A 22,948-nucleotide genomic window follows, 5' to 3' on the forward strand; every position below is an offset into this window, starting at 1 on the left:
GTTTGCTCCCCACCCAAGACGCTATTTTGGGCAACTGGTGCGCCTGTCGGCAGCTGTCGGCTACTGCACCCATCGCCCCACCACGTCCTCACCCCACCCCTCACCATACCACATCGCATTTCCCATTCAAGAGGCGACGCGCATAAATATTCATTGTGAATTTTGCTCATAAAAGTGATGGAAGAAGGAGGAGTAGGAGGAGGAGTAGGCTCTGGAGGAGACCTGAGTGGGGCAGGCAGTGGACAAACGGTGCCGACAGCGGTGCTGCTTATTGATGAAGTTATAAAATCAAGCATGAATTTTTTATTAATTAAGGGAAAAGGGAGAAACCATGGATACTTGGAGTTTCGAATGAAACTCTGCATAAATTTCAATTAGCATAAGGCCCACAACGAGGGTGGCCCAAAAACGATTCGGGGGGTGACTGTGAACCCCAGCGTAATCCACAGACCCAAAACAGAAATTAACCAAACAAATCCCGGCAACATGTTGCACCCGTGTCGTGGGATAAAAAGCGAGCCAAGCGGACTACACAGGGTTGCACATCATACGGCCATTTGCACCCGCAAACGCACTTCCGTACCTAAGACGTAACGCTGGTCCCATCCATCCATCCAGCCACCCACCCTGGACAACATGCTTTGTGCTGACGTGTGGGGGGGAGTTTATCAAAGTGAAATTCCTCTCAGATGGATGGGAGTCCCTCAGGCAGGGGAGAGAAATATGGACACGCTTATTATTAATTAACATGCAGATTGAGCAGCGGGTGCCCGGCAAGCATCCTGCCAACCCACAATGTCACAGCTTTACAATCCCCAATCGATTCTTACCATTCTTGTCCCTTGGCGTGTCCGTTATTCGAGTGCCATCATTCCTAATGGGATTATTCCAATGATTGTTGTTCTTGTTGCTGGTTTAAGCACAAACTTTCGAGACCGACCAACAAAAGCGTAAGAATAACAGCAAAGTGGGATGTATGTAACTTTATGTCCAACCAGACACCAGCACTGGCACGGACAGCGCCCTGTCCCCACGGCACGGCATAAATTTTCGGTAAAAAAAGCAAACGAAAATAGCGACAAAGCGTAACTCAAATTAGAAGAAAGGATATAATTTCCAGGAAGACCAGCGACACAACAACGAACAAAAAATAAAACTTTCAAGAAAAAAACCGTACGTCGCGACGGCGGATGGCAACCATTTGAAGTTACGAATAGCGGCATAGGATAACAGTATAACAGTAAAGGAAAACAACCACCTCGGGCGCCGGCTGCGGCGAGAGAGAGAGAGAGAGAGAGAGCACCAATTCGCCGCAGCAGGACTCAGACTCAGCTGTTTGTGGCTGCTCTCCCCTACTCTGATCCTGCGGCAACAGCCGGCACAAGTAACCGGAATAACTCTCACTCAAACCAACTTTTAACTCACTCTCGCGCTCTCTCTCTCATCCACTCATACTCCACTGCCATTCCCCTCTCTCGAAGCATTTTTGATGTATTACTTTGAATTCGTCTACGAATTGGCCGTTTTTAATTTAATGAACCGCGACGGAAGAGGGGATAGCGCTGTGGATGAGATGGACAGACAGACAGACAGGCAGTCGTCCCCACCCTCCGAAACTCATCCTGCTGGCTCTCTTCCATGGGTAAACAAGAAAACAAACATTCTGCAGATGTGCGAGGGACAGCGACCAACCCTGGGACTGCTCCTGGGGGATGAGTGATGTGATCCGGATCCATTCAAATCGTGAATTTTTTCGACTGCTGCTTCGAATGCAAACACTAAAACGTCACTTGAGCAGAGTGCGGGCGAGAAAGAGAGAGAGAGGGAGAGAGAACAGCAATGCCTTAACAAAAGAGTGTGAGTGAAGCCTTCCACTGCTACTCCTCTTCCCCGTACCACAAAAGTTTCGCGAAAAATTAATTGCATTGCACTTTTTTGTCAAGGGTACACAGCAGAGCGTGACGAGGAGTGTGAAGTGCGAAAGGGGATGGGGAGAGAGGTGGCGAGAGTATATAGAGCTTTATATGTAGTGGTGGTAGTTTCCACACATTCATATTTCGTTTATTTCGGCTGGCTTGAGGGGGCGTATGAATCATCATCATTCGCGTGGGGTTTAAAAAACACATCGCGAGGGTCCTGCAGGTCAAATCCATTTTGGGGGTAGTATGCGAAAGGGTGGATTTTTAGAGAATTAATGGGCATTAATAAGTATATGCAACAATATAACACTAGGGCTGACCTACCCTAAAGATTGGAATATACCATATACAGGGCTTTGTACATAGAACTCCCCCAACCAATCTTTGCCAGGAGATGTGCCAGCGGCTCCACGGGTGGTGCAGCGGCATTGGTGCCTTCATTTCCGTCTGAGTAAACCATCAAACGTTTGCGACAGAATTATTAGCAATTCAAGTTGGACGACAAACGCGAATGATGATGATGATGATGATGATAGAGCCAGCAGCGGTTGGAGGGCCACACGCTGATGTTGATGTTGATAATAAAAAGTGCTCATGCTGGGGGATACTCTTGCCACGCCTGCGGGCACCACCTTCAACTCTAGCTCGGAACTCCTCTTCGTACTCGCGAAAAGCTCTTGTAAGCGACCAAGTGCCACTCAAGACAACGGTCCAAGTCCACGCCCCCCTCCGTTGACAGTTGACAGTTTTTCTGCCTGTTCTCTTTATTCTATTCAATGCTCTTCTTGCTCTCTACTTTTTCTTGCTCCCCTTTCTTCTGCTCTTCTGAAGATGAATGCAATGGAGCTTATTAAAGCGCAGATTTCTCAAAGGGACAGCAAACGAGGGAGCAAGCGAGATGGATGAGGGCTGCTCTGGCTGGTCTGGCGTTGGAATTAAAAATTGAGCACGTGCTTTCGATGTGAAAGGAGCTCTTCATTGTTGACCTGACAATGCATAACGCCCCAACCTTCCCTTTGTGGAGCTGCCTGCTGAAAAGGGGGCGTGCCCGGGCATGCCCACTTCTAGGGAGACAGACCCCGGGCTCCATTAATCAGTCTTTCATTAGCCAAAGCCAGATTTGGATGAACGTTTGCCCAACGCCATTGATTAAAGACATACAAAAATTCCACTCGTTTACATTTTGTCATCTGTTTTGGCAACATTTCATACGAAAACTCCAAATATAAATATTTGAGGACACGCTGCAGTGTGGCAGGAGCCGAAAGGATTAAGTGTCGTGTCAGCCCGTGGCATGTCCAGCACTCGACACGAGGACTACTTCCCCTCCTCCCCTCCACTGCTGTTGTAACCAAATACAAGCGCAAAAGCAACAAGAGAGGAACAACAGAGAACGGAACGACCCACAGTAAAGCTTTTGGGATACCCTTTGCCACACATTTGATACAAAAATGTACCCTAAACGAATAGGCAACAAGGGTGAGTGATCAGCAGGGAATATACAAAGAATCATTGTTGCATTGGCAACAGTCTAACGAAAAGCAACACGGCAACAACAGCAACTGTCAGCCATTTGAGAAGGGTTCAGAGAGAGCGAGAAAAAAAAGGAGAACTTTGCAAACGACACTCAGATAACCTGGGCAACAATACGGATAATCCCTTGGAGCACTTGGAGCACCCGCCTTGAATGCTAGTGGATACTTTTCCATCAATTAGATGACAATAATCCAAGTCATTTTCTGCTGCCACTCCGTTGTCTGGGCTTTGGCAAATCAATTACATTTCCGATTCGCAAATAATTCACCAAAGTAAACGTTCTGCTCCCACTCTCTGATGGCCTATCCCTCAAATTAGAAACAGATGAGGATGATGATGATGATGATGATGATAGGGAGGGGCATGCCGAATCACAAGATGGATATTCATTGAATCGTGCCATTTATTGCCTGCCACATGGCCAACAAGCTGCTGCTGCTGCTTTCTGCTGCTGCTTTCTGCTTTCTGCTGCCTGATGTGCTACTTCTACTTCACGGGTTTCTGGCTCGTCTTGGCCAATTCTGCAACATTCACACTTTTGGTGGCTCGACTTGTCAATGGTCTCTGGTCTTTCTCTCTGCCTCTCTCTCTCTCTCTCTATTTGCCAATAACAATAAAGAAGACACACACACACACTCGGAGCGGGGGCAGGGGAATCTGACTAAGTGAAACCAAAGGAGCTGAGTGGTGGGTGGGGCAGCAGCATAGCATAGTTAATCGTTATTTACAGACAGATAAAGTGCAGAAATATTGCCACACAGGAGGCTGGGCAGGCAGGGGCAGCAGCAGCGGTAGCGGTAGCTCATGTATCCACTTCCCCATCAGCTGCCGCATCCTCCTTCCACTCTTGCGAGGAAAGAAAAGGGAAAAAATATCCGCATACGCCTCGAGTAATCGGATTCCCATGCATGGGGGCCACACCACACACCAGCGAAACCTCCGCCTGTGTGTCTGCAACGTTGATAAGGAGGAGTCTAAGAGATGCGGCGGGGGAGGAGGCGGGTGTGCCACGGGGAAGTGCCATTGCCATACTCGTAAATTCTCAAACCAAGTTGGGACGCCTGCCAAAAGAATAGAAAATCAGGCAATGGCCAGGGCCAGGGCCAGCGCCGGGCCGGGCCACGCCAGAATGTACTTTTCCTCTCGACGATGGTTCTGTCTCTTCCTGCCGCTTCCTGTGGCAGGCAGCGGGCGGCAATTTCGGTGCGGAAATCATTGGCCAGAAGATGTTAGATGGTGCGGAGTGGGAGTAACTGGCACTGGAACTGAACATGAAGCTGGAGCCTTAGATGGGAGCTGCTTAGGCCACACGCTGTTTCTTTTCACACCATAAACCCCGGGCGGGGTCTTTCTTCAACTCGTTATGGTGGAGTTTTTTTTTCCTTTTCGGTTTTTGTTGTCAAATTCAATTACCTAAAGCCGGAAGTGCGTATGCTGCCCGACCAAGTTCCGGCCATTAAACTTTCCTTTGGCTCCATTTTGATGGCAGTTTAGATCGAGATTTGCGCCAAGTTTTGATCTAGTGTGCAAAAAGGTGTCGACAGGAAGGGGGCAAGACGAGCCCAACGCCAAGCTAGAGTTCTTCGGCGCTGGCTCTGTGATGTCAACTTGATTTGGGTACATGGGGCTGGCTCGTACTGGTATGCATGTAATTCAAGCTTGTAACTTTTAATTGCCCACTGGGCAGGCGACCTAGGACTGGGGCACAGTCGGAGTAACAGAGCCAGAGAGAAAACCACACAAACCGCACAGAGCGAGCGTTGGAATGGCAACAACACGATTAATGACCCTCAACCCATGTCCACCCAACGCCCATGTGTGGTGCTCCCTCTACTTTTCTGGGTCTGAGATCTCGCTCACACTCTGACCGCACAGGAAATTAAAATGCTTCAGCCGGACCCCAAGCCCCAACATGGAGACATTAAACTGAATGTTGATTTCAGAGAGCAATGTCCGGTCTCGGGTGATGGGAGGAGCATAATGTCTCCTTCAACTGGCATTTGATACTCACTTTATGGAACTCCTCCTGCAAACGCAGCAGAGCGCCTTCCACTTCAATCATCCGCTTCTCCAACAAATCCTGCAAAGAACAACAAAACAGAAAAACCGAAAACTAAAGCACACGCACTGAACAGGGGGAAGGGAATGAGCCCCAAGCACTACGTACATACATATGTATGTATGTATGTATGTGTTTATGTACATAGATATGTAAATGCTATGATGCTAAGCCATGGATGAATGCCCAGAAAATAAAAGTTAAAGCCAACTTTTCAAAGTGCAGCAAATGAATATATGAATGTGGATGGTGAGTGTGTGGTGTATGAATATGTTCAGTGTGTGTGTGTGTCCAATGAACCAATGGTATGTGTGGGTGAGTGCTGAAATATTTGTTGTTTTTTGGGGATTGTTTTTGATAGCTTTTAATAGACATAAACATAACTGCAACCATTTTAATCGCTCGAATTATTAGCTGTCTGCAAATTGAAATTTATTTATCAATAGAAATCGATTGTTTAGCTTCCTAAACTATTTTATTTTGCTTTTTCAATATTCTAGCCAGAACATTGCTTATATGTAGCTTGTTTTCCGTTGGCATCACTGAAGCGAATGAATGTTAAGAGCAAAGCATGAAAAATAATTATAGCAACTACGAAATGAAAAGCCATTGAAATTAATTTACGATCTTGTCATTGCATTGTTGGGAAAAACGGATTTGAGGTGTAAAAGCAATTCATTGAACTCTTTTGGGCACAAAAGTCGGGCTCCATTTCGAACTGCACCGAATGCAACAGCAACAGCAGCAGCAGCAGCAGCAGCAGCAGTGGAGGAGGAATGGAATGGAATGGAGCGAATCGGAGCGACGAGTCCAACACAATAAGTCTGCTTTAATCCGCACGCGATACACGGAGGTCTGGGGCAGGTGCAGATTGCAGCAGCAGGAGGAGGAGGAGGAGGAGGTATGTTGCAGGTGTGCATGGGCAATAATTCACCGGCACCGAAGCACCGACATGCTGCCACAAAGAACTCCGTGGCACACCCGAACTGGGGCTATAGAAATGGACAAAACAGGACAGGACAGGACAGAGCAGGCGAGGCACCAAATGAAATCTATGGATTCATGGAGATACTTACTCGTACGATGTACATGTAAAGACGAGTATGTATGAATGTACATATGTAAATATGTACAAATGTATGTATTTACATACATACATTACATTTACAGGAAGTGGAAATGGCAATTACCAAGTTTCATCCACCACGTGGAAAGCGACAAACTGGGCAACTTGTGCCACTAAATATGGCCAACAAAAGTGTCTCTTTGGCCAAAAAGAAACTGAATAACAAAACAACAACAACAATTGTGACGCCATTCGCTCGTAAAACACGCATTTTTCCAGCTCTTTTCCTTTTTTTGTTGGATTTTTGTAAACACTAAAAATTAGTTGTGGAAGTTGTAAAAATAATTTGTATAGCTTTTAGAAAATTGTCTCGTTTGTTGGTTTATTGTTTTTCTGCTTTAAGCATTTTTGCGCAATAGACAAATTGATTTTTGTTGTCGCAGCGAGAGGGTACAAGATTAGGATCCAAATGCGATCCGTGATTGTGGACGGAGAGTGTTGGCCATGTGCGAGAATGAATGCCATGATTTGTGGCAGGAAATAATCCAGTCTCAAGTTGGACCGAGGCTACCACAACTACGAGCGTTCATAGTGGGCACCTATAAGCGGCTACGACCATATATCCATATGCTAATGCGAGGCAGGCAGGCAGTGGGGCAGTCGGCAGGCAGTGAGGCATTGAGATGGCGACAACAATGGCAGCCCATAGACTGTGTCTGTGGTGATGCCTTCTGTGCCAGCTCCAGCTGGCGGCAAGTTCTGCGCATGTGCAACAGAAACGGAATCAGAGGCAGAACCAGAAGCACTGAGAGATGTGTATGCGGGGGGATGTGGGGAGCGGCTGGAGGAGCAAACATAGCAAATAAATAGCAACAGGTTCGTTGAACTCTCCTCAATCACACAATTGCAACAGAATGGCAGCTTCAGCTGTGTGGCATCCACGCATTGCATGGCAAGAACGTGACTGGGTTCTGATGATGCACTGCAGCAGCAGCTGTGGCAGGTCTCTCTGTGTGTGTGTGTGTGTGTGTGTTTCTGCAGCTATAATCGAGATGCCATTTGGCAAATTTGTGCCCTGACTGTTGTCCGCCAACTGTGAGTGGGTGTCTTCGGATCCAGTTGGTGGCACCAGCAGCCTCCTGGCTTTTGCCTCTCATTGTGTTTGGTAATCGATACACGCAATGTCTCGCCGAGATTCGTGCTGAACCATGTGGAACGTGCAGAGAGAGCCAGTGCTGCCCCTTCAATTAGCAGGACCCCCAGCTCTGGTCATGGCTGGCCTTTTACAGAACAGCTGCTGTATAGAGGAATTCTGGGAAACATTACCACGTCAACTACCATTTACATAGAGGAGTTACCACGTTCTACCTCTCTCTGAACTGCTGCTGCTGCCTGGGAGCTGGGCCTCATTTGCAGTCGCTTATGGACCACGGCTGATGGCTGTAACTACCATAAATCAAGTGCTCAAAGCCGCGCATGCGCCATACTTAGTGCTATTAAAACGTCACGGAAGTCGCAACGTGATCGGTGAATGAGGCTGAACGAGATGCCGTGGCGCAATCACCGTCTGGGAAACGCTCCAACCAGCCGCAGAACAGCATGGAACATGATAATTGTCAACATTTATACGTCTGCGAGTACGAGTACGAGACGAGTACGAGTACGAGTTCGAGTATATTGCGATCAATTAGAGTTGGCAGCGTAGAGAACGTTGCTGGAGTAACCCGACCTGTGGGTCGACCTCCAATCCTGCACCGCGGGAAAGTCAAAGTTGAGCCTAGCCTAGCGTGATGGCATGTCAAGAGGGCATTTCGTCTGTGCATTTCGATGGCTTGAAGGGGGTCGCGCTGCACCGCTTGTGATGTGTCTTAAATGGGACGTTAACGAGTTCAAGTGGCCGCCAAGGCTCTGGCCCCGCCACGGGTTCAAAGGTGTTTGTTCCAGCAACCAAGTTTGCATGCCCGCCACTTGGGGAAATTCTCCACACGCCACAAAAGGCCGACAGCCGACGGCCAACATCAACAATGGAAAGCGATTGCTGGTGCTGGTTCTCTTTGCTTTCCCCCCACAAGAAATTTGGGTTAACAATCCACAAGGAGCACACGGGTATGATGGGTATACGAGTGGGTTTGTGCCATGATTTGTTTCGAGCTGATTGTCTATAATTGGGTGGGTTTTCTACTCCTTTTCTACTCCCAAACTCCCAAGCGCTAGGTGCTACTCCAGGGCAAGACCAAACCGAAGCGGGGGGCAGGAGCGTGGAGCAGTTACCAACACCGGAAGCGTCTGGGTATTCAACTCACCTTATCACAGCCGCCAGAGCCGAGGCTACCGCCGCCATTGATCCGCTCCAGGGAGAGCGTGCCCGTGTCGGAGGGGTCCGGCGTACGCGGCTGATGCACCAATTGGATTCTGCCCTGCGAGATTTGTATGAAATTGGGTGGCGGCATTATGTCGTGCACATCGTCCTTGTCATCCTCATCGCAGTCCTTTTCGTTCTGCCTGCAAAATGTAGAGAGAGTTTCCAATTAATATCGCCTGCAAGCCTACGATCGTGGGAATGTTGCAACATGCAACAGAGCCGACAAAAGAATTACAAAAGTTGGTTTCCATATCGCTGTGTCCGTTGCCCATAAAGAAGTGTCAGAATTCTGTCCAGCAGCTGGCAAATCGCTTATCGGGCAAACCGAACACTGGACAACATTGCACAACACTGAAATAATCGAGCGGCAGGGTAGGGGTGCTGAAAGTTGCAAGTGGAGTGCAAGAGAGATATCAACTTGGACTGTTTATGGGTGCAGGGGTAAGTGGTTCGTATCACCTGCCGGTGCTGTTGCCTGTGCTGGTGCCCCGGGGGGATTAGGTATTGGGAATAGGAATAGTGTCCTCGAGCGGCCTGCTCAGGCTAACAAACGAAAATTCGCCTCGTTATTTCCAATTGAATTTGCAAGCTAAGTGCAAATAATTCGATAAAATTGCCACTTGAAGGCATTCGAGTGGGCAAACGCCAGCCAAAACACCAGCAAAAAACAGCAACAGCAACAGCAGCAGGCAACAAGAGTGCCCCAAAGAGCTCCGACTTGCCAGCTTGTCTACGTTCACATCTACCTCGGCCCCCCCCTCTCTGGTGGCACTTGGAATCCAGTTTTCACAGAGTTGGCTGTGCCTTGGACTCCATGGTGCGGTGCGGAGTGGCACACAAACTGGAGTCAAATAAATGGACACAAAGAGCTAAAAACAATCTTACAAGCTAATCGCACAAAATGTTTCGTTTCTTGTTTGAAGTGGAGAGAGCCCCCGTGCCCCTCGTTTCCCCTCTCGTGTCGCCAGAGTCTCTATGTCTCTCGCCATGTCTCTCTATGACGTTGACATCGGACAAGTGGGCAGTGCAGTGCTTTGAATTGCATTGGATTCAACATCGATATCGGTGTCTATCATTGCGTATCACTTTGCCAGTCCGAGTTCGAGTTCTTTTTTTTTTTTTGTTGGTCCACGGCCCACGTTCCTAGGCCTAGGCAAATAAAATTCTCATTCCGCTTTGATTTATAGGCATCAAATAAAGCAATCAAAATCAATTTAACTGTTATCAAGCTCGGCAAATGGCAGCTGGTAATTAAGAGAAGAGAGAGAGACGAGACGCCACGCCAAGCATCGCACATCGCATGTGAATCAGACATTCAGCGAAAAGAGACTCCCGGTCTTCAGAGATGGAGATGAAGGCTCCCTCCCCCCTTCGTTTTCGTTAGACGCAAAACTTAATTAGCCAGACATCACAGTCGCAGTCGCTGTCTCCGTCGCCCCATCATTGGCAAGTCAAAAGGCCAACTAATGACATTACAGGGCTTTAATTAACGGCCACGCCAATGCATCCTCTCCTCCTCCTGCACTCCACCGCGCGCGCCTTCCAATTAATTGACAGCGAAATACTAGCGCTCTCAGGCGGTGACGCTGACGCCAAGGTGCAGAGTGCAAATGCTGCACTTTAGGCACACAATTAAAGCGCCTGTGAGTCATGCATCGTTCTAGCCCTAAGTTACGCACAAGTTTTATTTGGATTTAGCAGTTTTATTATCAACTCGATTTCCGTTGCTTGGCCACAAATCGTCACATGTTGAGTAAACACACACTGACACACACACGCAAACGCACATGCACTGATAGCGCCAGCGTTGAGTATTGCACATTCGTCACTTCACTGACGGAGAGAGAGAGAGAGAGAGGAGCGCATGGAATGGGATGGTGGAGCAGACAGTTGTTCCAATAACTCCGTTCCAGTGGGCAAAGCTCGGTCATTCGGTTAATCCCTTATTCCTCTGTGCGCTACTGTTTCTGTTTCTGCTTCGCTTCTGCCATACTCTATTGTGAGTTATTATCATTTGTTGCTGAGTTTAAATTTGCACAGCGTGCATTTGTTGTATTTATTATTGTTTCTAATCTCTCTGACTGACAAAAAAAGTTGCAACGATGCTTCTCTTATCTACTTTTACTTCTAGAATATATATTAGCATGCATAATCGTTTGCTTAGGGTATCTAAAGCTTCGACTTTCGTTCTCTTCTGCTGCTGTTGCTTTTTGCGGCGCATTCGTTTACTGATTATGCTTTTTTATGCGACGACCATAAATTTCCGCTGTCGGTGTCGCTGTCTCCTTCCTGCTCTGCTCTGTTCTTTCCGTTCTGTCCCATCCACTCCATCCAAGCTCTCCACTGTCCAGCGACTCTTATCAATCGCCATTGCAGTTGGCATAAAAATAAATATTGCACAAATGCGTATAAAAAGTAAATAAAATAAAAGGCAGGCAGCCTGAGGGGGGATTTCGTTTTATGCGACCTACAAATAAGCCCCCCCATAAGAAGCTTTACTGACGAGCAGAGGCAAAGGCAAAGGCAAAACCTCTTAAGAGCGATTTGTGAGGCATAATTACGAGAACGCTTTGCGCTGGCTTCTGGCATAATTGAGGGCTGGGACTGGGACTGGTCGCACCGATAAGCACCCACGCATAACTGCAGTCGCGTCTCGGAATGTCTCGCAGATAAGCAGATGCCAGAAGACCTTAAGCCGCAGTCCAAGCAGTTGATGCTTTCCCAGTGATACTCGTGAGTGGGGTTTGGGCGAAAAGCATTCCACTTATTGATCATTTTGTAGGCACTTAAGCGTAACCCCACAAAATGCTCCATTTGCATAAAATCCATCGAATTAAATGGCCGCATGTGGCATGTGGGAATATTTATACGCAGAAACACACTCACACACGAGCTGTTGCAGCGGCAGTTGACAATGAGGTCGCTCGACGGTGCAAATAATTTACAGTTCTATGCAATAATTGCCATAATTTTCGGACTGGCATTCGAACAAGGTTTTTCCTCCCACGACACATCCCCCACCCAACCATCCGACCGCACCGCCCCCCTTCCTGTCATGAATATTGAAAATCGAAGTTGGAGTTGAAACGCCCAAACTGTCCAAATGTCCAACTGTCAGAGTCCGGTCGCTGCTCCGTCGCTCTGTTTGTGGGTGCTCCACTGGCATGGACGTGGGCGTGGACTGTCTGGCATGGACTGGTACTATGGTTGACCACACGCAGATGGAGTTGCAGCCTCCTCGGGGCAGCAGCGGGTGTTGCTTTTGTTGCTTTTGTTTTGTTTCAATTCTTAGAAATCGTCTAGAGTTCGGGGGATCAGGCTACTGTCTGGGGCTTAGTGCAGGGCTGGGCCCATTTACGCCTGTGAATTGCACAATTTATGTGCCCAAAGATCGATTAATCGCTGATGTGTGAGTGTGTGCCTGTGTGTGTGTGTGTGTGTTGATAAAACAATGCAACTAAAGTGGAGTGCAAGTATGTTGCATAAACTTTGAGGGGCTATTTGGGTGTATTATTTCATACAAGGAAAAGTATCATAAGTAGAAGCCGAATATCTTGTTAGAGATAATCCAATAAAGCTCTAAAAATCGATGTCTAACTTAACCTCAAAGCCTATAACTTGCCTAGAAAAAGAGTAGCGTAACCAGGGCGCGAGTGTTTCTGCTGCCTCGGCCCCCGAGGCAAGTTCTAGTTTCTGTTTTTTTGTTAATTTATTCATGAGCGAAAGAGCGGGCTAAGCTTCCGTTATAAATCCGCGCTTAGTGCACTCCACGCTTCGTTGGACACATACCCCCGGCTACTCCCACTGCTTGTGTTTGCTTGCCAAAGGGCCCTCGTTCGTGCAACGTGCAACCCATTTTGCGAGCGAGTTGCAACAAATCCGGCAACACATAACCCAAATAAGCGTGTCTCTCTGTGCATTCTGTCTCTCTGTTTACGTTAGAATGAAAGTCGCTTCCCTCCCCCTTTTTGCATATGCATATGTAAGCCTTTGTGCCCCAAAGTGTTCAGCAAAGTCAAACAAGAGGTTGGCTGTCGGATGCATCTGCATCTGCCCGTTTGCCAGTTGCCGTTCTTCCCATTGTTTCCCAGGGGCCTCGTTGCTGTTGCCTTAGCTGCTGCTGCTGCTGCTGTGTGTGTGTGTGTGTGGGTGTGATTAATGTAATGAGAAATGTGAGTAGTGTAGCTGTGTGCCGCTTGCATCTCATTTCAACACTCTCTTCATGGCTGGATGTTGATGTTGATGTTGCTGTTGATGCTATCGATACATCCATCGATGACCCAAATCTCTCCCAAATGATATGGCACCCACACACACACACACGCACACACACTGCAGTCGGGATATTTGCATAATTTGACGACAAGTCGGGGCAAAACTTCAAGATTTATTACAAGTTATGTGATCCCAGCCCCGAATATGGTTAAGAGCCATCGCGGTCGTCTGTGCTGAGGATGGATAAGCATCAAATAATTGTACTGCCGCTGCGGTTCGTTGTGTGGATTGAGTTGAGCAGGAAATTACGACGACATAATTGGGTGCGAATCGTAATGAGAGATCTCTCTGGTGATCGGAGCGAATAAATACGTTTAATCCCGAAGTCCAGGAGTGGTTTCCCCTGCCGCTGGCACATGTGTAAATATTTATGCAAATATTCGCAGGGACAGCGTACCCATAGGTAAATATTACGACTCCTCCACAGGATAACCTCTGTGTGCCACGCGTGCGGTTCGGGTTTCAATTCCGCGAAATCCAAGAAGGAGCTACGGCTGGCCACGTCCAGCCAAACGGAAGTCAAGTGGACACTTTGTGCTGGCCTGGGCAAACACTTGGAAATGTGTCCACTGATTGACAGGCCACGAGATTTGCATATTTGCATATTGCGACCCGCGAAAGGAAGCCGTCAAGGTGCAGCCACATCACTTTAGAAAGTTATTTGCATGCCACAAAGAGCCGCCTGCCGCCTGCCTGCTGTCGGGTGCCCAGTGCCGGGTGCCGGGTGCCGGGTGGTGCCTCGCCTTGCCTTTGAGCCGCTGTCTCTTGGCAGTGTGTGTGAGTTGCATGCAGATTTTTGATTGGCACATGGCCAGGAGGGGCCACCATCGAATGCCAAGCGGAAGCGGCAGCGGCACCCAGCGAGATTCATATCAGAGTTCAAGGACAATGGCATGTTAATTAGAGGAGAACCAACGACAATATGGCCCGAAAATGTTTGCCCTCGTACGCACCCTAATGACCCATAAACACTGGCTCAATAGGCCACATCCGCGTCGTGTCGTTGCCAGATAACGTTAAAGCATTGGACTGCCGCGCGCGGGCGGGCAGTGTCAGGTGCCAAGGGGCCATAAACCATACTCACCCACATAGAAATTCTATTTATCAGCAAACATTTTGGCCTGGCACAATGGGGTTCGGTGCTTGCGATTGGGACCCTCTCAACGGCTGTAAAACGTGCGGCACCCCCCCCAAACAAAACGAATGTGGAGCTCCGAGACTGGGACTGGAGACCCAACCCCGAAATAAAAACAAGTTTGCGTTTAAAGCGAACGTTAAGGGCAAAGTTTTAATTAGAAAGCAAGTACGGTCAGCCGGAAAATGGCATGGAATGGCATGATAAGGGAGTGGAGTTTTTGTTTCTGTTGGACTACGGAAACTAAATACGTGAATATTTCATTTACGGACATGTGTTCGCATACCACAACAGAAGACGGACGACGGACGACGCACTTCGCACTTTGCATGTCAAGAGCCAATAACAGAACAGAACAGAAAAGAACAGAAAACTCTGGGCAATCGAGAACGACAGAGTGAAAGAGAATAGGAATGAAATGAGAATGAAATGAAGTACTGTGGTAGGTTAGGATCGTTTCACGCATCGGGGCATGGCTGGCTGGAGGAGCCGAGTCCGCTTCCAAATGATAAATCGCCGCGACGGCTGACATCGCAAGCCGGAGCATCCCCTTGCCCCGTTTCCCTCCTGCATATTCATGTGTCAGCTGCTCATTAAAAAGGTATTCATCATTGCCGCGCTGCGACGCGTTGCGACGCTGCAATTGTCGCACCCAAAGACCTGGCTGCGAATCGGAGCTGTCTCTGCATCTTATTCTCCACAGCTGGCGGCATGTTTGCTGTCAAAACCGCCTGGCAGCAGCGGCTTGCTTGCATCTCTCTCTCTCTCTCTGAAGACGTTTTTATATTGATTTTTGCTAGAGAAGTTTCCATAAGGTTTGACAGTTTTTGCGCTTGATCGATGGGAAAAGCTTTCGCTCGATGAATAGTATTTTATTTGCAATGAAATAAGTTATCTACGAGATGATTTTTCAACTGTTTTTGGTTCTTTGATCAACAGATTGGAAGTGAAATTATAAATCTTCAAAAGTGTATCCAAATATTCGTTATATTTGCTTCTTTTTCTGGCTTTCTTTTCTCAACTCATCTGTCTGCTGGCGTTTAATATTTTCTTTTTCTTATTTTACTTTTTTGTTGAGAAATTGTTCAATAATTTTTCTCTTTTTCTGTGGGGGGCGGGCCCCCTTCTTGTGTGCTGCGTTATGCGATATGTGCGCCACTTTGGCATATGATGGAATTGACACTTCAGTCTCTGTGACAGACATGGGGCAGGCATGGGTGGGGCATCACAAACACAGACCCTGGCACTGATATACGGAATACTTCTCTCAACAGTGGAGAGAGATGGAGCTGGAGATGGCAGATAGTGTGGCAGACGACGGCGACGCACTTGAAATGCATAAAATGGCATTTTCCTTTGTGCAGTGAATGGCTCGCCCCTCAACTCCTCGTCTGCTCTGGTGGTGGGTGTTGCTGAAGTTGATGCCCAAATGGAGTTGAAGATGCGTTTGTTAGCGTTAATGGCGCATTTATGACAGGCCTCGGGGTTGCAAACTAACATTGCAACACCAACAGCAACACCAACAGCAACATCAACAGATACAAAAGAAAGCTCACATATCCACCCTTGCCTGCCTCCTGCCAGTTGTGTGGTCTATCAGTCCATCAATTTGTACTTTTATCACTTACGAAAACAAACTTAAATTCGAGGCTCTGGCTTCAGATTACTTCAACATTTCGTAAAGTTTTCGTTTGTCGCTGAGGGTTGGGTGGGGGGCGGCACATCCGCTAATTGCTGTAACTGTGGCAGCCCCCAGGGGTTCGCCTTGGTTCGGTTTCATTATTTTCTGTTTGTGTGTAATCTAAGCGGCGACTGTGTGTAGCACGCTTTGTTGCATCACATTTCCTTTAACCCATAAAACTGGCGCTGTGCCTATGCAAACGAACGACGTAAGTGGCACACATGCGCAGCGTCACAGAGAGATGTAAGAGATACATTTTTGATAGCAAAGTTGCCCCTGGCATGTACATACACAGAACAATGAATGAAGGAGTCAGCCGGCAGTCACAAAACCAAACCCCCAACGCCTGTGGCCATTGTCGCTCTGGATCTGGTTCGTGTGTGTGTTCTTGTGTGCTCTTTCCCGTATCAATCATAATTAGGCATACGGCACGATAGTAGGATAGAAAATGTTGAAGAAACATTAACGTTTGTGCCTCCCAATGCGTAATTACCATTGGAAAATGTTTACGTTCGTGAGAATTCATCATCATTTATGTATGTACTTTGTGTGCCCGGGAGTACAGGGATATAAAATAGATTGGAAGATGCACAAATATCATAACGATGGAATGCTCTTCTCTGCTGTATGTCTATGTTGACTAATCTAAACTTTAAGCTACCCCTTGCACACCCAATAAACCTTATTGCGAAGTACTCTACAGTCGGCTAAGTCCGTTCTATCTGGTTGCTTTTTTTTGGGGCCAGCCACGTCTGCATCTCTGCACTTGGCTTGGCCTAGCCCACATCACAGCATCACAGCACAACGCAGCACATCAAATGTTTTAGTGCTTAATAAAGTGTGTTATGTCTTTTGTAATTATTTTCAGCTTTAGTCGCGCTTGATTGCCGTAGGAAAAGCCTCTCTGCATCCGCATCGTGGCAGGCGTTCGTTCCGAAAATGTTTTTATTTCCAGCCAAACATTTATTCCATGTGTGGGCCAGCACAGCACACATCAGATCTCAAGCCAAGCCACGAAATCAGACATCAAGCAAACACTCTCTCAGAGATATACTTATGTACATACATACATAGCCTTATACATATTTGGGAGTCTGAGTATATGTAAATGTGTGAGGCAGTGCCACCTACAAGGTGCTCTTGGCTTTTGGGTTTCTATTTGCACAGGTGTTTTAGCACCTGGGCTTGGGCAGCGCGGGCATCAGGTACGAGTATTATCATCAATTTAGGGCTGCACCGGGGGCGTGTCAACGATAAGTGCTAAAAGGCACTGGTGACTGCACTTTTCCCGTAATAATTAGCACATCATGAATAAGTAAATAAAGGCCAACACCGGTGATGGATGCACCACATCTGCTTCGTGACTCGAACAATAGCCGCGGAAGGTCGTGTTAGAAGTGAAATATCTACGAGAACATCACAGACTTCTGTGGCTTCACACATACTTTGTAAGCATCTCTGTGGCTGGTTAATATTTTGGTTATTTTTGCCTAATATTAGCTTTCGAAACAATCTCCATTGCTGCATGAAAATTCGATTGTATTTCCTTTTTTGGTTAGTTTGGCGGGAACTTTCTTTTGTGTTTGCGCCTCCACGGTGATTGCTTTTCCCACGAAAATCATTTGGCAGATGGTTTTTTGATTGCTTCGAAGGCTAATTTTTGGGTAGAAGTAATGACTGAATGATTCCGCCTGCCCCCAAGCCATTTGAAGACTTCGTTCGGTTCGAACTTCGAGTCGCATTGGAGCATTATTCAATTTTTCAAAGTTTTACTTTGTTGGACAAATGAAAACCGGTCGGCAGCGGACAATCGCTTAATAATAAAGATTTTAAACTAATTGGCTCATTTAGCGCACAACCCACAACAACAACAAACATTAAACATTATAATAATGAAGACGATGACGATGACGATGAGTGATGACTGATGATCAACGCAAAATCATGGCTCATCGGCTGAGCGGGGTAAGTCACCAGCAAAAATTAATTATACAAAAGTAAATTTTGCCATTGCAATGGTTTTTTCTCTCTCTCTCTCTCTCTCTATTTTGTTGTTGTCAGCGATTTAGCAACTCCAAGCCCCAAGTCTTGGGGTGTTTGCTCAACCCCTGAACTTTATCGCGAGAGTCATTAAGCAAGGAATTGGGAGCATGGCAGGCCATGGAGCACAGGAAGCAAAAGGAGAACATTGATAAAAATGGAAGGAAAGACATAAAAGCCGCTGTGCCACTGGACATAATCGTCTCCAAGGGGAGTCTATAGATGGGGACTGTGTGTGGGGTTTTTTTTTCTCAACTTACTTGCGTGCCAGGCGTTTTCGTATTCCGGCAAACATTTTTCGGGTCCTCCTGCGCGCAGCGCCCTTATCCACTTTTATGTCGGTACTAATGTTGTATTGTAAATTAAATTGCCGATTTCCGTAGCAGTCGTTCGCCCGCTCCTGCCGTCCGTCGAGGAGGGCAACAAAATACGGCAAACACTTAAAATTAATTAAAAAAATAGCAAAAAAACGCGCACTTTCTGTTGTTTTTTCTGTTGTTGCTGCTGCTGCTGTTCATTTGTCGCGTTGTTTTTGTTGTTGTCATTGGCAGCTTTTGAACGCCTCATTGCAGTGGGAGAGGCGCAGAAGCAAACATTCAAACAAACAATCACAAAACTCGCGAGGAAACAACGAAATCAATTAGCCAAAGTAGTTTTCGAGGGGCTGGGAGAGAGAGAGAGAGAGAGATGTGTCTCCCCGATTGGTGTTTTTCGGATTGTGCAATCTATAATTCCAAGAAATCAATAATCCTCAGCTGCGGATCGCGAACGAGCATTTCCCAATGCACAAACAGAGACACAGAGAGAGACACACAGCCTCACACACATGTGCATGCACTTTGGTTTCCACTTTTCACACTAGCTTTTCTTTTCTCTTCTCTTCTCTTCTCTTTTCTTCATTCACTTCTCATTTCACTTCCACTGCCACTCCTCCGTTGACAATCTTTTGTGTGGGAACTGTGGGCGACGATCGGAGTCTGTCTCTGGGGGTCTGGAAAAGAGAAGAGAAATTCACACATTATTTTCAAATTTATTTTCTGTTCATTTGTATCAACAATAAGCCAAGCCAAGAAATGCTTGTGGACCGGACCCCATAAGCGATTTATATAATTGACGTGTCGAGTGACAAATTCAAAACATTTAATGCCAACAAGTCGTTACGAATCGGAGCGGAGCGGCTCCGACCCCCAAAAGAGCAGTGGAAATTTCGTAATTCTGACTGAGCAAAACATTTGCTGAGTTGTATCCATAAATATCACGTTTAACATTTGTTTTTAAGCGCAAGAGATAGGAGTTGGAGTAAGAGTAATGAGCTGCTTGCTGTCACTGCTTGCTTGCTGCTTGAACTGCTTGGTAAGCTGAAGAAACGTAAAGAAACTGTAAAGCACTGCTTGCAAGTGATTGCTTTCGCTGTTAAACTAATTAAAACATATTTGCAGGCAAAGATCGGTCACAACACTTGCTTAAAGTGCATAAAATCAGCGCAGACATGCTGCTACATGTGGCAATAGGCGATAAGGCTGAGTAATTGCCACATTTACGCTACTTCATCGATTCATGAGGCGCTTTTTGCCCGCCGTATAGAGTATTCTTTTATTCTCATTTAAACTTTGAGCGGGAGAGTTACGTATAATTAGCAAACATCTCTTAACGAGTTTAAGAGCTGCGTTCAAGAGTCATTTCCTAGGCTGCCCGCAGAACCACAAGATTTATGGCCCGCAAAGTTGATGGAATCTGGCAAAAAAGAGATGGAGCAGCGGCCTGCTGCGGGGGTGTGCAAGTGGAATCTCAACCCAGACATTTGGGATGTTCTGAGCGATAAGGTGAGAGCAACGGTGGCGATCTCTGGGCCCCACATCAATCATGGCCTCAATCTGTGTGTGTGTGTGTGTGTGTGTGTCGGTGTGTGTGTCGCTGTGGACAGAACGGATGCAGATGTAATTATGGCCCATTCCCGTCTCGTCTCGGCCGTGTTCTGTTTTGTTTCCCATTCCCCGCGCTAATGGCCCAAGTATTTGGTTACAGTTTTCTGGGGGGTGCGAGGCCAAAAACGTTTTCGGGCCGTGCACTTGGCTCACATAGCCACGGACACAGATGCAGCTACTGCCAGAGCCACAGATACAGATACATTTTTGTTCAGAGGCAGCTTCGTGGAGCGGGCCAAGCATGACAAAGAACATGTTTTTGTTGCATGTGAGTGAGAGCGTGAAAGAAGCAGCGGAAAAGGCAGGCGGCAGCAACAACTCGGAACTTCTCACGCACGCTGCTGCTGCTGCTGCTGCTGGTAGTATCTGAGTATCTGTGTGTAGTGTATCTGGGAAATGTTTGTGCGTAGAAACGCGCTTTGTATATATTGGAGATTGCAACACGTACTGCGCGTGCATATTGCCCCGTTCCTGTTCGCCGTTCCCCATTCCCATTGTCCCACCCTTGTTATGGTTCATGTTCCGCATTTGGTTGTGCCGCTATTTTAGGTCGTTCCCCTGCTGCCACAGCGGAAACCTGCAACATACGATACGCTTCAGCGAGCGTGCAATTACCACCGCAAAACATTGCTCCCGATATTTTGTAGCCTGAAAGTGGAAGCACTCTTTCTGATTTATGGCCCATTGTAACTGACAGAAATGCTCCAAACCAAGAGCGAATTCGGAAAGAACTGAAGAAGCTCCCACTGAAGTGCATAGAGCCGAAGGAGTTGCTGCTGCCCCTAGACACTGATTACAGTGCACTCTGCCCCATAGATTGAGCAACAAAGAGGGCACACGCCCACACCCCTACACCACTGCGGATCTTCATGTCACCCACATGGCCCACACGGCTGATTAGAGTACAATTCAAAGTGTTCAAGTGGCCAAAGAATGTGGCCTCGCGGGTGTCTTAATAGAATTATTTTTGACTTTCATTTGTGGGCTTGAAATTTTCCGCTTGCGGCATGAAAAACGAGCCAAGAAAATTGCGACGAGAAATGTGCGAAATAACGTGAAATTAGCGCAAATAACTTGAATGCAAATGCAATTTGGCCACAACGTTGCATGGAGACAGCAATGAGGAGCACGTGGGGCAGCAGGCGGCAGGCGGCAGGCAAAACCACTGATGAGAGTCCGCTGAGGATGATGCCGGATGAATGTTGGCTGACTGACTGCAATTCTGCAGTTGGCGGGTCGCTTGGCTGCCCATAAACGAAGCAGCAGCTGCAGCACAGAACTTAACTCCTTCCACGCTGCCTCCCTACCCCTTTACCCCTACCCGTAACGGGATTTATAATTAAACATCAACTCAGCAGACTCGCCGACTCGCAAGACTCTCCACAGCAGCAGCAGCGGCAGGCACGCACGCGGTCTCGTAGCTAAAGTCCATTTATGCCAATAAGCAAAAGATGAAACATAAAAGCGCGTGCCTGCCATTTCGGGCATACTCGACCAGGGGATACCCATTAAGCACTTACAGTGTTTGTCATGTGTAGAAAAAATCAACCACAGAGTGAACTCATTCTGCACTCTTCTTTGACACCCCCAAAGCCAGTCACAAACACAGCATACCCTCTCCCTCTTTCGTTTCACAAATATTGGGTACAAAAATAATCTTTCGAGTGCGCTGTCTGCCGCTGCCTTCCTTTGGTGCTTTGCTGACAGCAAAGTCTCCGCGCGAATGTGTCGCCAAGTTGGCTCCCTCCCCAGAAGAACCCCCATCCCCTTGAACCTCAACGATCTGCACTATCCGCAGAGTATCGAGAAATGAGAGCGAAAAATAAACAAATCATAAATCTGTGGAAAATATGTTTTATGGCTTTACGACCACCCAAAATATCGCAGTTCTATGCACAGATGATGCCCCAGCAGATATAGAGAATAATTCTATATGTGTGTGCAGCCCATAGACACTTTACAGTTACTTCTCTTTCACGCCGTTGTCCTCCAATTAAAAGAGAAAAGGGAATAATGCCTGCGCCCCTGACTGTCCTCCTCTTTGTTGTTCCTGTCCCGTTCCTGGTTAATCGAAAACGAAATGCAATCAAATTTACATTCGGATAAAGTTTCGCCCCCGAATCGATTGGCCAGAGAGTCAGTCCATAATAAATGCCAATAAAACTTCACATTTAACCCATAAAACTAGCATCGGGGGAGCGCAGCTGCCAAAAAACTCAATTTCAACTTTTATACGCGGAGTGGGGGGGCAGCAAACAAAAAGCAAACTACGGAAATCCTCTCGATGACAGGTGTGTGTGTGTGTGTGTGTGGCGGACAGGTAGTTGCCATGTGCCATAGGTGAATATTTCGATATTTAAACAGTTCTCTGGTTTATGCAGCCAGCAAGTGCTTGAGGCGAGGTGCTAAAAGCACTTTAAAATGGAATAAATCGAATCGAATCTATTTAGGAGCGGCCTACTCGTACGTTAACTATTAGCAAACACTGTAGAAGTAGCAACGACAATTATTAGAGAGTTTATTTATAGTTCAGAGTTACTTTTCAGCCAGAGCTAACCTCAAGTCTGCCTCAAGTTTGCTCCCCACCAGAAATGTAGTTCAATAACCTTTTGGCAACTATGTCTTATATCTATGTGCCGCACTGTTGGGCCCCCAAACCCAATCAATTGATGCGAAATTGCCACAGACTAAGCCCCGAGAAATCTCTCAGCTGTAAACTGAAAACTGTGCGTGGAAATGTAAATACTTTTATGCCAGGCAAAACATTTCCCAGTGCCCCAAAAGTGCCACAGTGCCACACCCCCCACCCAAATCCCGTGTCGCAGTTGTTGTAAATCTGTCGCTGGCTTTATCTGCGCTGGAGCAGCGGAGGAAATGCGGCAGTCAGCAGAAAACTATGCCAAGGCAAGTGAACCCCAGAGAGCTATGCTCCAGTATGTTTTTTTTTCGA

The 22,948-nt window shown here is 47.1% G+C and overlaps 1 protein-coding gene across 4 annotated transcripts in view; it reads right to left on the reverse strand.

The window, feature by feature from the left end:
- LOC117890723 overlaps nt 1-22,948 on the reverse strand; it is a 31,413-nt gene that overhangs the window by 5,119 nt on the left and 3,346 nt on the right. For 2 of the 4 annotated variants that reach the window (XM_034795769.1, XM_034795767.1), the window contains exons 2-4: nt 18,334-19,064; nt 8,884-9,082; nt 5,467-5,535 (exon numbers count right to left, since the gene is read on the reverse strand). In XM_034795769.1, coding sequence (XP_034651660.1) covers nt 5,467-5,535; nt 8,884-9,082; nt 18,334-18,368 — 303 coding nt within the window. In that variant the 5' untranslated portion in view covers nt 18,369-19,064. The remainder of the gene's footprint in view (nt 1-5,466; nt 5,536-8,883; nt 9,083-18,333; nt 19,065-22,948) is intronic. The other 2 variants (XM_034795770.1, XM_034795768.1) reach the window with 1 other exon arrangement.

This window comes from Drosophila subobscura, chromosome E (assembly GCF_008121235.1).
Source record: "Drosophila subobscura isolate 14011-0131.10 chromosome E, UCBerk_Dsub_1.0, whole genome shotgun sequence".
Lineage (NCBI taxonomy): Eukaryota > Metazoa > Arthropoda > Insecta > Diptera > Drosophilidae > Drosophila > Drosophila subobscura.